The sequence below is a fragment of the Clinocottus analis genome, unplaced genomic scaffold, assembly GCF_023055335.1.
Source record: "Clinocottus analis isolate CAN_PGR_092001 unplaced genomic scaffold, fCliAna1.0.p SCAF_3, whole genome shotgun sequence".
NCBI classification, from domain to species: Eukaryota; Metazoa; Chordata; class Actinopteri; order Perciformes; family Cottidae; genus Clinocottus; species Clinocottus analis.
This window is the reverse complement of record NW_027176042.1, coordinates 9,618,168-9,632,715: the sequence shown is the minus strand read 5'-3', so window position 1 is coordinate 9,632,715 and position 14,548 is coordinate 9,618,168. Positions and strand designations below refer to the sequence as shown.

Below are 14,548 nucleotides of genomic sequence, written 5' to 3'. Positions count from 1 at the left end.
GAGCGAGAGAGAGGGTGTCGATGAAGAGGGGTAAAACCTGTCATTTAGTGGCGTCATGAGAAGGGAACGGTGCGGATGGTTTTAAAAATAGTCACATTGGAGGTCTGTGTGTGAGCGAGAAGCCGCAGAGAGCTCAGGTTTAATATATCTCAAGTGAGAGCCACCGACAGCCGCCGTCGCACACAGTTATCCCTGATACTCAAAACGAACAGCCGCGTCTGGGCCTCGGCACTCAGGCATGCTGGTGCATTATGGATCAGAAAACTGAATGGGAAATGAACAAAGCTCCATGCAGCTCTGCAATATGTTTATAAAAGAAAAATCCTATATGTGTATATATATATACATATATATATACCAAATGCACCCTCCTTTTCATTGGGTGCGCTCTGCCATTCGATCTGTGTTTGTACTGCCATATCAGTCGGTCTGTCTCTTTCCGTCTCTCACCCTCCTCCCCGTGCTCCCAGTGGGAGGGAAGCAGCGAGAGTCCCATCAATACAAACGAGCCAGAGTCGCCACCTGAGGACGGTTTGTCTGCTCTGGTACCGACACTGTTATTCCGCCATTCTTCTCCACTTTCTAACACGGTCAATTGAATTGAATCCTTTGAGTTGCTAAGGTTTCCTGAGGCACTTCGTCTGTGAAGTGGGTTTGGATTTAAAGATAATAGGGTAAGACTTTTATCTTTCTCTAGACAATTTAGGGAAACAAAGCTGAGACCTTTTAGGGAGGATGTTTTTCTCCCCACGGAGGAGGTGTTTTAATGTGATGCATAAGAGAAAAGGACAATCCAGTTATGTGAGTGTGAAAAGAGGGAAGAAAGCTTAGAAGGCAACATCTGAGGACGCAGCGGCATCGTCAAGAAATATCTTTTAATGAACACCAGAAAGCATTCTGAATGCCCGCAGCGTATCCAATAAATAACCTTCAAATTAAAGAGTTTGGCTCTCCATTAAAAAAAACAAACAGATATGAAGTCTTTAGACAAAATATATTTTGTATCCAATCTCATAGGGATCAAAGATATCTGGAGTTTGCCCCTAAAAAAGTTTGACCGCGAACCTTTTCTGTCGTCTCTCTCTTGAACTAGAATACCCTCCTGTTCCCTCCTCTATGTCATCCGTCGTTACCCAGAAGAGAGAAAGAAGTCCCGGCGCTTTCACATTTTTGTAACAGCTCAAAAATAGATTAGATGCTTTCTCAAGTGCACGCACGTCGCTACCTCCACCTCAGACCATTACCCAGACGGAGGAATGAAATGTAGGATCAGAAAAAAGGGGCAATTAGAAGGAGAACAAATATTAATGGAAGTTAAGAAGTGCCTCACAAACCCAATTACAGCATTAGCCAGGCAATTTAGATGAGCTCTGCAGAAGGCGAGAATCCTGTTGAAATGTACCAGCGGTCTCTCTGCATTAACAATGGCATTAATTCCCCCGATTCCAACCGAGGGGAGAAGAATAGAGCAAATACAGCCATTATGTCTCCCGTATAAAGAGAGCCGCGTTCCATAATTCCGCGATGGGAATAGAAGAAGACCGCCGCTCTTGTCTTACCCGGCCCGAACCGACCGCCGACCCCCTGGAGAGTTGCAACTCGTTATATTGCACCATTCTTCTGCTCTACCCAGGGCTTCCCAATACAAGGAGGATAGGTAACCACAGGTCTTCCATTCACAGAGAATATGCCACAACATAATTACAGTGAAGACACGGTTGTCTGCTGGAAGGCTGACTGAAGGGAAAGACGGCAGCATGGAGAGATAGATATATAGATAGAGGTATGGAGGATGGAGGGAGGGGGCAGCGAGGAGCTTTCTGCTGCCTTTGCACTTTTCCTCTCCACCTACCGCAATTGTCAAATTGCATCCTTCAACTGAAGCTGCTGCCATACGCTCCCATAGGGGACTGACAGCCTGGCCAATCAGCAGCACCCTGAGGCCAGTTAAAAGCCCTTCTGGCGGGCCTAAGGCTAGCGGGGTCCAACCAATCAGTTAGAGGCCAGCCTTGAAAGGAGGGCCATGCTTGGCTCAGGGAGCCGCTAAGGCTGCCAATGGGAGTCCAGAGGGGGAGCTGGAGTGGCTCAGAGGGAGGCTGCCATAGGGGTCAGAGTGGACGAGGGCAGACTGACAGTTATTTAGCGCGAGGCTGAGCTCTGTGTCACTCACAGCAGCACTCGGCCTTTGTACTACTGGGCCGGCTCTAATGGGACTGTCACCTTCTAATCGTCCGACTGGGGATGCAGAGAATGACAAACGGACACATGCGCTCAAATACACAGACAATGCAGAGAGGCACACACAAATGGGGAGATAGGCTCTCAGAGGCTGGCACAAACAAGCAGACAGAAGGCAACGTGCACAAATGTTTTCACGTACGTGCTGTTCTTCAGCTGAAAGAGAGTTGTGCTCATGGGGAAATTTGACTGCACTCACTTGCACGCCCAATAACAGCAAAGGCCTGGGACTATTTCATTTAGAACTTACATTATGTGTGTACATTATGTCTTCACTAGTTGCTAACTTTCTCTGACAGCTTTTTGGTGCTGGGCAAGTAGTGAAGTAATTTTTTATTTTTTTTTGCTTAAGGCTGGCAGCTGTTGCTTGAAAGGAAGTTATTGAGAGAAAACCAAGAAAACCAAACGTGGAGCTAAAAGACACAACAGTGTTCCACCGAGCTTGTCACAACAAGCAAACCGAGACAATGAATCTTTGAACTTCTCCAAAGCTGTATTTACTGTACTTTTGAATTGATTTACAAATGTAAAGTCACATTTTTTTCTGTTGTTAAATAAATTAGAACGAAGAGGAAGCAATATATATATATATAGGGATGTTCCATGTTAAATCACTGAGAAGAGTTTCATGCACCGTGCACTGTAGTCACGACCAGATCTCTCGTTTGGCGCATCAACTTTGCATGCGCAAGTAATATTTTCACCAACTGACCTTTGATAAAAAGCTTTATGTGACGTAGAGGCAAAATCAATGATAGAACAGTGACTACAGTAAAAGATAAAAAATGACATGAAAGTATTGAGCGATCATCATCTGCTGGAGCACTCAAACAAGATAACACGGACTCTGGATGGAGGGGAAGAGGGTGAAAATGAAGCCGAGTTGAAGTGTGATGAGCAACTGATAGTTTAAACTAATGCTTGCTGGCGCTTTTGATGTTAACTGCTATGCAAAAGGGAATTACAGATTAAACTATCGGAGTCATTCTGAGGTATTGAAATGGTGACGTTAATTCAATGATAATCTTTACCTGCTGTCAATAGAGAGTGGAAATAATTGTGTTCCCACCGCACAGCTCAGTCATGAAGGTCGGTTTAGTGTTTTCCACACGCAGTGTTGCGTTTGCTGTTCGATTGTGACTGAATTTTACATCACTAGTGCTAAAACAAGCTGGTTCTGAACGGACCGAATACTTATCCAGCACTGCTCATCAAGAACCGCTCATCCATCAACCATTTCACGCTCAACACTGCCCTTTGGGTCCCAAGCAATACACCTGCCGTCACAGGTGAGTCGCGGCTGAGTCGCGGCTACTCGCGTGTCAAACACAGTTATTCATGAAACAATTCAGCCACATATCAAAATTGAAAGTCCCACCATGACCATATGTGAAATTGTGCTGATATTACCTGTCTTTCCTTCTTCACTCGAAGTAAACAACTTCTTCCATCACTGCCAATACCAACATAGCCAGGTACATGCAGGTGAAAAGTAAAGCGAGACCAAAATCACCAAATCCAACCCTGTGATGGCGGTATTAGTGAAATATGGCGCAACGAGGAGCGCTGGTGAAATTCACTCTGCTTTGATTATGCTTCCAGTTGGCTATTCACTCGTGTTGACTCCAGGGAAGTGTTTACTGTTTGCTTGTTTATTTCGAGTTTATTCATATTGAACATACCACGTGTCTAAATTGCACCAAATTCTACAAAAGCACTCCCCCGGGGTCCCCGGCAACACAGCAACCAAGTGTGAAGGGGATCGTAAGAGCGCTTTCTCGAGAAAAGCGAAGGACGGGCAGACAGGCTTTAGTTAGATGTAACGGAGCCCACTGCTGTGTCGCGTAGCAATTTGGGCAGAAAATGTGACAGTGTACTAAGGAAGCAGCGCTCTGTTGAAATGGAGAAGGATAGAGAAACTACAGTTCCACCAGTCAAACCACGGCAGCCTTTAAATAGCTTGAACCCAATTACACCCCACAGTTTTGCTGTTGCGCAGTCAAACTCATGTTTTCAGATTTTTTTCAGCGTTGAGAAGTACGCAGACGTCATGACGTTCTGACGTGACCCCCAGTGCCCACGCGCCCCTGAGGCAGAGCCGCCCTTTGACACAGGTGCTTCGTTCTTTCATTACCATTCTTCATGACTTTTATTCTCCCTCTTTTATGTATGACTTCACATCGTTGTCTTCTGCTTCTGTTCTAATTAGTTCTTGAAAAAAAAAACAAATACTGGAGACTCGGGGGACCCCAGTTGAAAGCTGCCGTTGGCAGCCAAGGCAGTTTTATTAGATAGAGTAGATAAATAAAATGTTTGCCATGGGTTCTAATGTAAAGTGTCAAACACTATCGGGAGTTGGGGGGTTTGATTTCCTCTTGAGCTCTGTCTATTTTGGTTTACAAAATATGCTGATTAACTGTAAAGTTCTAATATAATAGAAACCGGTTTCTCAGCAGATGACATAAATGCCACAAGTTATATTGTTTTAGACATTAGACTACAGGATGCGAGTGATGCTTAAAGTTCTGTATTGTATTGTCTGATAACATGTTATGTATATATATATATATATATATATATATATATATATATATATATATATATATATATATATTGGTTATTGTCAAAAAGTAGCGAGTAACCTGAGGTGTGCTGACAACTCTTCGTACTTTGCTTGTTACGTCGTCCTGCCAATCAAGCAGCCGACATCACACATGAGATGATACAGAGGAAGTCTGTGTTATGCAATACTTTGCTCAAACTACATATGCATGGAGGCATATTCAGCTGTTGTTTGTCCTTCACTGTCCCTCACTGCCTTTTTTTTTATGAATGAAGGAATGTGTTTTTTCTTCCGAAAAAACGCGCTGGGGGGATTTAGCAAAGCGATTGATGTGAAACCCCTTTCCTTTTTCGGGTGAACAATTCTATTGAGTGTTAAATTGAGATAAATTTGGTCGCGAATGATGTAATATAACGGTGCACATCCTACAACCTCATTTACCTATATGCTGGTGGACACACGCACGTGCACGTGCACACGCACACCCACAGACACAGACGAGACGCAATGAAACAATATATGTCAATGCAACAAGAGATGCAATAAAACTGGAGACGAAACAAGCGTATCCAAAAAGCATATTACGAGCTCATTACGAGCTGTAATGAAATACACTCTCCGATATGAGGTTGTAAATAAGCCACCGTGTTTTCATCATTTCGGGTCCTGAGCAAACAGCGGTACAGACACTTCAATATTACTGAGCTAACTTGCTCCAACACACACATATATATATATATATATATATATATATATATATATATATATTAGGGCTGGGCAAGTTAATATCGCGTTAACTTTTCAATTGATTAACGGCGTTAATTATTTGATCATGCTGTATTTTTTTTTAATGTTTTTTTTTGGAATGTTTTTTTTTTTTTTTTGCATTGGGAGGAGCTTATCGCTTTAAATCTCTCCGTAGTTCAGACCTGGCGTCTCACGTCTCTCCCAGTCCGGCCCGCATGAGGTCAATCAAACATTAAAAATAAATAAATAAGATAAACGCCATGAACGCGTTACAGCGGCACTGCTTTCCCTTTAAAGGCGATTCATGTTGATGCGCGCGCGCTGCCGCAGCCTCGCCGACTGGCAGCGTAATGAGTGAGTCTGACGTAAAGCACGTATTGTTCTGTAGCTTTTGTTCTCAACAAGCAGCGATGCTGCCGCCAGCCGCTTCACACGCGCTCACAGGCGGGCAAATACACTACAAGTACATGTACCGGCAGGCTCCGCGTCCAGATTGAAAGTTAATCGCGCATGTGCAAAGCTCCTGACCCCGCGGTCTGATCCATGCAGAGCACTTCAAAACAGCATCACTTCTGGATCTGTACTCTTCTCTCAAAGAGGAGAACTTTCCTCACATCACAAGATGTTCAGTGCTCTTGTTCAAGAGAACACAGACTGGACTTTTCACGCTGAGGAAGAAAAACTGACAAAAGAAGGAGTGGTTTGCCCCTCACAGGGACCCTTACTACTTAACAGTACTTGTTAATATATATATATATATATATATATATATATATATAGTATCACATATATTTTAGCCGAGTAAACTGAATAAAATAACAACAACGAAAAGGAAAACGTTTCTTCCGGTTTCTAAAGTTTTCTCCTGCAAAAGTGGGGAAAGTTAACTTGAGCGGCTAGTTGTGCGATTTTGTTTTTGTTTGTGTGCTTCTGTTCGCTTTTGATGAAATCCCTCTAAATGAGGAGCCCCCAGTCATTCTGGCTGTGACACATTCAACACTACACTGTGCCGTATTATATTACCCATGAGCACCACCGTAATGGGCTATTCAAAAATAATGAGGTGAACCAAATCCTGCTGAGATGCATTTTAATAGGTTGGTTCACCTATTCACCTTAAGACCTGCATTCTCCTGCGAGAATGTGAATGCATGATAAGGGCTTATATTACAGAAATCATTACAGTTTCATTTGGGCTCTATGGAAACAACATGGAGTCCTGCAGAGAAGAATACAAAAAGACAAACTCTGGTCTGGTCTTTCCCTCGGCCGTGGAATCACATAATTATTTAATAACCGTCCAAAATGTGCTCAATTATTTCCAGCTCATGTTGTTTGTTTCCTTGTCCAGAGCGCGGGTCAGAGAGGGAGCCGGTGTTTGAGGCCTAGTTAAATGAAAGGAGGACCTTCTCTCTCCCTTGTTCAGACTGCTTTCCATCAGTTTTGCCTCATTGGCCCCAGTGTAGGTGCTGCAAGAGACGGTTGAGATGAGAATGCCACAAATGGCCTGAAACTAATGTTGGCCTCCCTCACCCTGCAGATTTACAGCACTCCCCAAAGACTTTCTCTCTTTTCTTGTCTTTCTCCCCCAATCGCAGCCTGTCCCCCTTTCTCCCTTTTCCATCTCCCACCCTCGCTGCTTTTCCTTTCAGTTTTTCAAAAGAAGTAGTTCTCACCATGCACCTTAGTATCCATTTAACCCGGGCTGTTTTTCAATCTCTCCATTTCCACCGCACTTACATCTGTCATGTCAAATAATTTGACAGCGAAAGCTTGGAAGCATATTCCATTTGAGCACAATGGTAAATCAATGGCATCAAAGCTGCAGCACAGTTTGTCATGACTGAATTGCATGTCAAAGGGAGAATGGCCAGCAGTGTAATGGCGCTCTTTTACACTGGAGAGAGAGAGAGAGAGAGAGAGAGAGAGAGAGAGAGAGAGAGAGAGAGATAGTTTTTTCTTTGTTTCATGAAAGTGAAAGTAGCTTTCAAAAGCATAAACAGAATATTGCCATCTGAGCAATAAGAGCTGTGATGATGATGATTATGATGATGGTGATGATGGTGGTGATGATGATGATGATGATGGTGATGATGGTGGTGGTGGTAACGTGAGAATGCAGTGGAATACATCCTCAATAGCACCATAAATATTACATAACGGCAATGGACAATGAAGGAATAGATGATGGCTTTATGATCAAATAAATTAGTATTTATAATTTAATCAGCAAGTACTTTCTTTTGTACATGGAATTGGATTTGCCTGGGATTAATGAAATATCCGACAGCAGCAGAGCTATATTAGCCTCTCATTGTGCTCCCACTGAATCAAAGAGAATAACCAGCACCGCTGCACCACACACCTCTTTGGGCGCGTCACTTGCATCATTTGATGCTCGCAAAGCCGCAATTACACGCCGAGGGTTAATTGCTTTTTTTAAACCTGGTGAACCCAACCGCGCGGCGGCTCCAGTGTGGAGAGGCAGGTGAAGGAAACCTTTAAAGGGTTTCCGCCGCACAAAGAGCCGGCCGTGTCCTGAAATCAAGAGTGTCGGCTTTAAAGGTTGTTCTTGGCCACTTATGAGACCAGCAAGATAAAACGCAAAGTCCCCAGCGCTCCTCTGCCGGGGACGGCATGAGTCACGCGCCGCATGGTGCACCACTTCCAGCTAGGGCGGAGGCCTAACACGCACATACCTGGTGTTTACATACATGTATAGCTGGAGGCGAGCTGGAAGACGCTCCCTCACACACACACACACACACACACACACCGAGTCACCCTGAACACTCGCATGGCCACACGCACAAAGGAATCCCTTGAGGGTTTAATCCAACCATCTGACACCCGACATGTGAAAAGGGGATAAAAGAGGACCCATTTCTCCAGCAGGGCAGCACAATTAGGTGCCTCCCCTGACACTGTGCGGCCCTGCTGTGTGTGTGTTTTGTGCAGGAGTGAGTGTTTCCATGCTTTGGCGGAAAATCTGCCCTCTTGCCGACACACTGGTGAAAGGCGATTTCCGTAATCCGGGAGTGTAAGCCTCACTGTACAAATGGGCGTAAGAGACTTTGTGTGTGTGTATATATATATATATATATATATATATATATATATATATATATATATATATATATATATATATGAAGTGTGTGTGTGTGTGTGTGTGTGTGTGTGTGTGTGTGTGTGTGTCAGCATGTCAGAACTGCCAGCAGAAAGCTGCACGTCTGTTTGGGTGTCTGATAAGAGGCATCGAGTGAGGGGAGTTTAGAGTAGCAGCACAGAGCTGGGACTGTGACGCCTCCACGGGAAGCTCGCTTGCAGATATTCCTTATTTCTAGTATTCGTTGTGATCCACTGGTTGTAGTTAAGAACTGGTTACATACATGCCCCGTTCAACTTTGTGTTTTTATTGTGAGAAGGATGTGTGTCAGCTGAGCTGCAGGGAGGAATGAAATCCTTCTGTGTCTGGAAGCAGATGTACAAACAACGCATACGCACAGAAACCATGGTTACTATAAAACTGGAATTCATTTAATAAGGGTGTTGCCAGATTACGGGTCCATCATACCACGACAGAACGGTCCTACACCTTTCTTTAGCGCCAGCTCTGTGTGATATGGGGGACAATGGAAATGGAAATTGAAAAATAAATAAGATGAGAGACCAAATCCTTTATAGTTTAATTCTTTTAGGTTGTAAGTCAGTTTCATTTAGAATTAATTATTTTTTGCAGTCTACACTTTAAATTACACAAATTTGAATTATCGTTGTCAAGTGCTTTTTCTAAATTTTCCATTTAAAAACCGTTGCATTATTCTTTTCATATTTATTCTGCTTTGGTACTTTCCCTTGTTTGATCATTTCCCTTAGTTTTATAATTCATTCCATATCTCTAAAAAGTCAGTTTGAACGCCATAAGCTGAATCCCTATTGACTACCTTCCCAACGCTTGAGTAAAATTTATAAAGCGGTCCATGCTCGTGCACGGCTTTAGAAATCTGTATCTTTTTCGTCATAACTCTCCAGAGTTATTTGCATCTGGCCCCTCGTGGACGAGTGGTTAAGACACATATCATATCCTCATCTCTGAGACAAAGAAAAACATGTTAATCTAATATGTTTTAATTTAGATTAAGATCTCATTAAGTAGTTACGTTTTGGTCAGGGAGAAAATGTGTGCAAACATTGCATCCACATGTATTGCAGTAAGTCAATGCATTTGCACGATCATTAGCATCCGCACATTACAAAAATAATATGTAAATCTGCTTAATTTGTTGCAAAGTAAATGCTAAAATGCAAAGCAATCCTTTAGCTTACTTTGATCTCCAACACCCCTTCAGTACAATATGGATGTGATGATCGCCCAACAATTTAGATATGCTGTGATCTACAAAGAGACGCTGTGCGATGTGAAAAATAGTTCACCGGCTATATTAACAGGTGCAGGAATGCCACGGAGGGAGAATACTCCTGAGTAATCCTCAGATCTATTCCTCTAAAAACCAAGCATGAAGTGCATATTTGTGTGCTTTCCGAGCAACGATTATTATTTTCCTTCTGCCTGTCTGCGGCGCCCAGAGGCGCAGCAGACAAATCACCTGGCATCATGACTTAAATCGGAGACAAGAGCAGCGTTTTTAGCCTGCTGGGTGTGCTTGATAGAAAATACCAGAATGTTGTGTCTCTTGGCCTCATGGTGATTGTAAGAGATATTACTCCATATTCACCGCTCTTCTCTCGCTGCCTGACCTGAGTAAGTGCTTGGAAAAAAAAAAAAAAATACATGGCTTGTCTCCCTTTCATTGCTTTTCTCTGCAAAGACAAGTTGTGTAAAAAGTTCTCCGGCGCACCGACGACATTCCACATCAAGTGTTGTGTTTGCCGAAACGATATAAACACGCCACTCACTCTGACAAGCATGTGAGGGAAGGGTCCTCGGGAGTTTTCAGGCACGTTGATAGGCGGGATGACCCAGTCTCTCTTCTGTCGCCTCAGCCCATTGGCAGAGGAGCCCCTCTGATGTTTTCGAGAAAACTTGATCACTCTGGGCTGGGAGTCCCAGGCTCTTGACAGCATTTCTTCAATGCCTCCCTGAAAAAGAAAAACCCAAACATGTCATACTGTGCCACGTCTTGCATCGGATAACTTTGTGCATCGTCATCGTTTGAAGAATGCTGTTTTGTCACGACAGGTTGGAAGATGAATCTATAAAGTGCTGCTAAAATTGAAACTAAAATGCTGGGAGTCACGCTGACAATAACTCCATTTTGGAGGAGTGACAGAGCAACAGACACAAGTACACACACACATACATATATATATATATATATATATATATATATATATATATATATATATATATATATATATATATATATATATATCTTTTTTTTCCCTCTCTGAAGTTCTGCTGCATCACATTTCATGAGGCTTTGGCGAGACACACTCCGCCTGCCGGAGCCCTCGGCTAAGACACCGAGGCCTCCCCCGGGCGACATGGCTGGCTTTTTGTCCTCCCTGCACATATGTTTTTTTTAAAGCAGACACCATTTTTCCCCGCCCGTCTCTGTGTTCTTTGTCCCTGCTGAAGACAGAAAACAATGTGACACTCTGCCCTGACGGGAGCCTGTCATCAGATAAAACAGGTGTTGATGAAATACCGGTGTAATCACAAGTGGAGCAGGGGTGAGAAACGGGACCTCGACCTGCAGTTTGGTTTGGGTGTGAGAACTACTTCTTATTTTTGATCGCGAGCTACCTTTCGACGCGGTATTATGGGCCACTCTTTTGAAGGAATGTATTGGTATATACAACCCTCCGCGATGACTCCCTCTAGCTACAGCTGCAGAGAGGAGATTGTGTTCTTGCTCATCTTGCCTGCTGAAATGAGGGTTAGGAGGGTGTCTAAAAGACGGAGTGTTTTTTACCCAATCCTCTATGATGTCCTCCTGTGTAAAATGGTTGTATTGCTGTAATCCACCTAATCCTATTGTTGTCTCTGGGCCCTGTGTCCGTACACACACACACACACACACACACACACACACACACGTGTGTGCGCTCACACGCTCGCTCACACTCTCACTGGCATTGTGTCACTGTAACCTGAAGCACAGTGGAAATCCTCCCGCTCATCCGCACCTGGAATACACACAACGCGGGGCAATGCGGTGCACACGAGCAACCGCGGCTACGTTGCCGCGCCAAACACGGGGCGCCAGTTCATCATATCAATATGCACCTGCTTTGCCTGTAACTGTAAGCCGCACCTGAGCAAATGCGGTGTATATTTTTCATCTTTTGTTTGAACTCTTCAACACGTTTGGCAGCTCAGAGGATTGGCCCGCGGGCTCAGCGCGGACCTCCGGAGTGTTTAGCTGGGCGGGGGGCAGCGGGGGCGACCAAGCGGATGGTGAGAGGACAGAAAGAGGAACGAGGAGGGACCAGATGTGTTTCCCAGATAAGATAACTCTCGTTCCGGCTCCACTCATCCAAAACACTCGCAGGTACCAACTGGCAGGTGGGAGGCAGGGTTGCTGCCAATCCAGCCTCCATGGACGGCAGGTGGAATTAGTCTCTGTCTGTGAATGCATGTGTGTGTGTTTCTGTGGTTGTGTGTATATTTGCAGATGTTCATTTGAAACAAACAAGGGACAACAAAGATCATGTTAAAAATCCCAGTCAAGCAAAGCTATGCTCTCCGTGGCAGATGACGGTGAATCATCAGGACAGTCTCCATGACACTACGACGTCGCTCCTCCTCGTCCATGCTCAGTCAGGGTGCTGCTATCACGAGCGAGTCCTTAGCTGCACAAAAACACAATGACCGACGAGCCGCTCTGTACGCCAATCAGCCCGCTGACGTAGGCGGCCCATCAGGCCTGACGATAACGAGGGTGAAGCATCCGATTGGTCGGGGTCCCAGCATTCCTTTGGAAAGCGTGCCAACGCAGAAGTCAGGAAGGGAGACGGTCAGGCAGAGAGACAGCCACAGAGAGAGACAATGAAAGGGAGACGTCCTTTTGTTGTGAGTCTGCTTGTGAACGATACCGGCGTAGTGGCTGCATGTGATTGTCACTTTCAAACAGCATGGCCGATGACAGGCTGTTGACATTGTGACAATACCAGGATTAGAAAGGAACGCAAGAAAGGTTGGAATAATAGAAAATACAAAATAACTCTCCACGCGATGCTAGGAAGCTAGATGATTGTTAGGGTTCGTTAGTTTTCTTATTTTTATTTTGTCTGAATGTCTGTGTGTGAATGGATTGTGTGCATGTGTCGTGTTCAGTCATATGGGAAATCACGAGTGCCGGCCTTGAGGCAGGCATGACTGCACACGTACAAATGTGTGACAATAACGCACGGACATATGTGCGGGCGTATCAGCCTGTGCGTGACCCAGAGAGTGTCTGTGCTTGAGCACATGACCAGCAGTCAGTAAGTGTGCCTCTGAAGGGCCCGGGGCTCCTGCAACCCAGAGGCAGGCAGGGCCAGCTGGCAGCTCGCTGCTCCCAGGCAGGCTGCACATTGCAGAGGCATCCTTTAGGCCGGCAGCACCCGGGCCCTGGAGCTGACATCTGGAGGTTATCAGCCTGACAAACAGGCGGAACAATGCAATCAGAGTGCGTGCGCTCATTTCCCATTCTCTGTGGCTCGGAAAACATTGGATTCAGGTCTTCAGATGTAATTTTTTTTATGTCTTTAGTGCTGCTGTTCCCTTTGTTGGTTTCGCTATGATATAAAGAAAAAAGACGACGAGAGATCACAGTGCTAGTCTTCAGTCAGGAGAATGTTCTCCCGTGAGATCTTTTTTTTTAAAATTAAATTTAGGAGAAATAACATTTAAACATATTATTTTGTGTGAAAAAGTATTGAAATTCTCATAGCTGCTATTTTCCCGTTGAGACGTGCAGCCTTCCAGTGTGGATCGTCAACAAAATCAGGCTATAATCACAAAGTTAAAGCGCACAGGAGAAGCGCAACCATCTGACCATGCCGGTCTTGCTTTTCATCGACCAGTGGACCCCAGGATCCTACGTTCCACCCTGCTGCCGGTCTTCTCTGTAATCTACCTCGAACAGGTGAGGCTGTCTGGGGAGAGTGCGTGGAAAATGCAAATCAAATAAGCACTAAAACCCACTCCGGCAACCGGTCGAGTCCAGATCCAGTGGTGCATAACTGATGGGCTCTGAGCTGGTAGAGAAGTCAAACCAACGTGCCATGAAATCAGTACGAGCTGGAGAGCACTCAACGAGAGGCCCCACCTGTGTGAGCCGCGATAGCCTGAGCACATAGACACAGCGGAAAGGGCTCTCGGGTCACAGATGCACTGCACTTCGATTGCTGCGGTATTGTACACAAAATGATGCACCAAACTCACCCGGTTGATCACCGAGCACCTTTCAGCATGCCAAAACAGCATAGTGAGAAACTAAGCCAGTTATTAAAAACAAATCAGTGCACTCTCACCGGTGCCTTTCCATAAAGCGAGCGTAACAAGAGGAACAAGCCACAATGTATTCTGTGTTCAAAGCCAATTCAACTGAGAAGTGTCGCTACACAAAATGAGCTGGTGTTGGAGCTGTCTGTCTTTTAATTAGCATTGAGAGGAGGAGGATATCCGGAGTTGTTTATACCCTCCATGTTGATAACGCAGAGATACCGGAGGTTGCTGTTCCTGGTGACGCGATTATTCTGAAAATAAATAGAACAAAGTGATGGGCTCGGATAACAACTACTTACCTCTGCATGTGTGTGTGTGTGTGTTTACCAAACTAGAAAAGGAAAATTGGCCACACTCCAATTCCCAACTAACTTTGTTTTTTTTTTTCCGGCTCTATTTTCCCATGTTTTTGTGTCTAATAGGACAACCATTTTGGAAATTGGTCCAGTAGTGAGGGAGAACGCTGCAACCAGCAGACACAAAATGAGCTGCGAGGGCAAGTGAGCAGCGTCAATGTAATATTTTTTGGGGTTGTTCTTTGTGCC

General features: G+C 44.7%; 1 protein-coding gene across 2 annotated transcripts in view; it reads right to left on the bottom strand.

Moving 5' to 3' along the window:
* Positions 1-14,548, bottom strand: part of cdh4 (cadherin 4, type 1, R-cadherin (retinal)) — a 170,471-nt gene that overhangs the window by 45,155 nt on the left and 110,768 nt on the right. For both annotated transcript variants that reach the window (XM_068594083.1, XM_068594084.1), the window contains exon 6: positions 10,466-10,648. In XM_068594083.1, the coding sequence (XP_068450184.1) occupies positions 10,466-10,648 (183 nt within the window). The remainder of the gene's footprint in view (positions 1-10,465; positions 10,649-14,548) is intronic.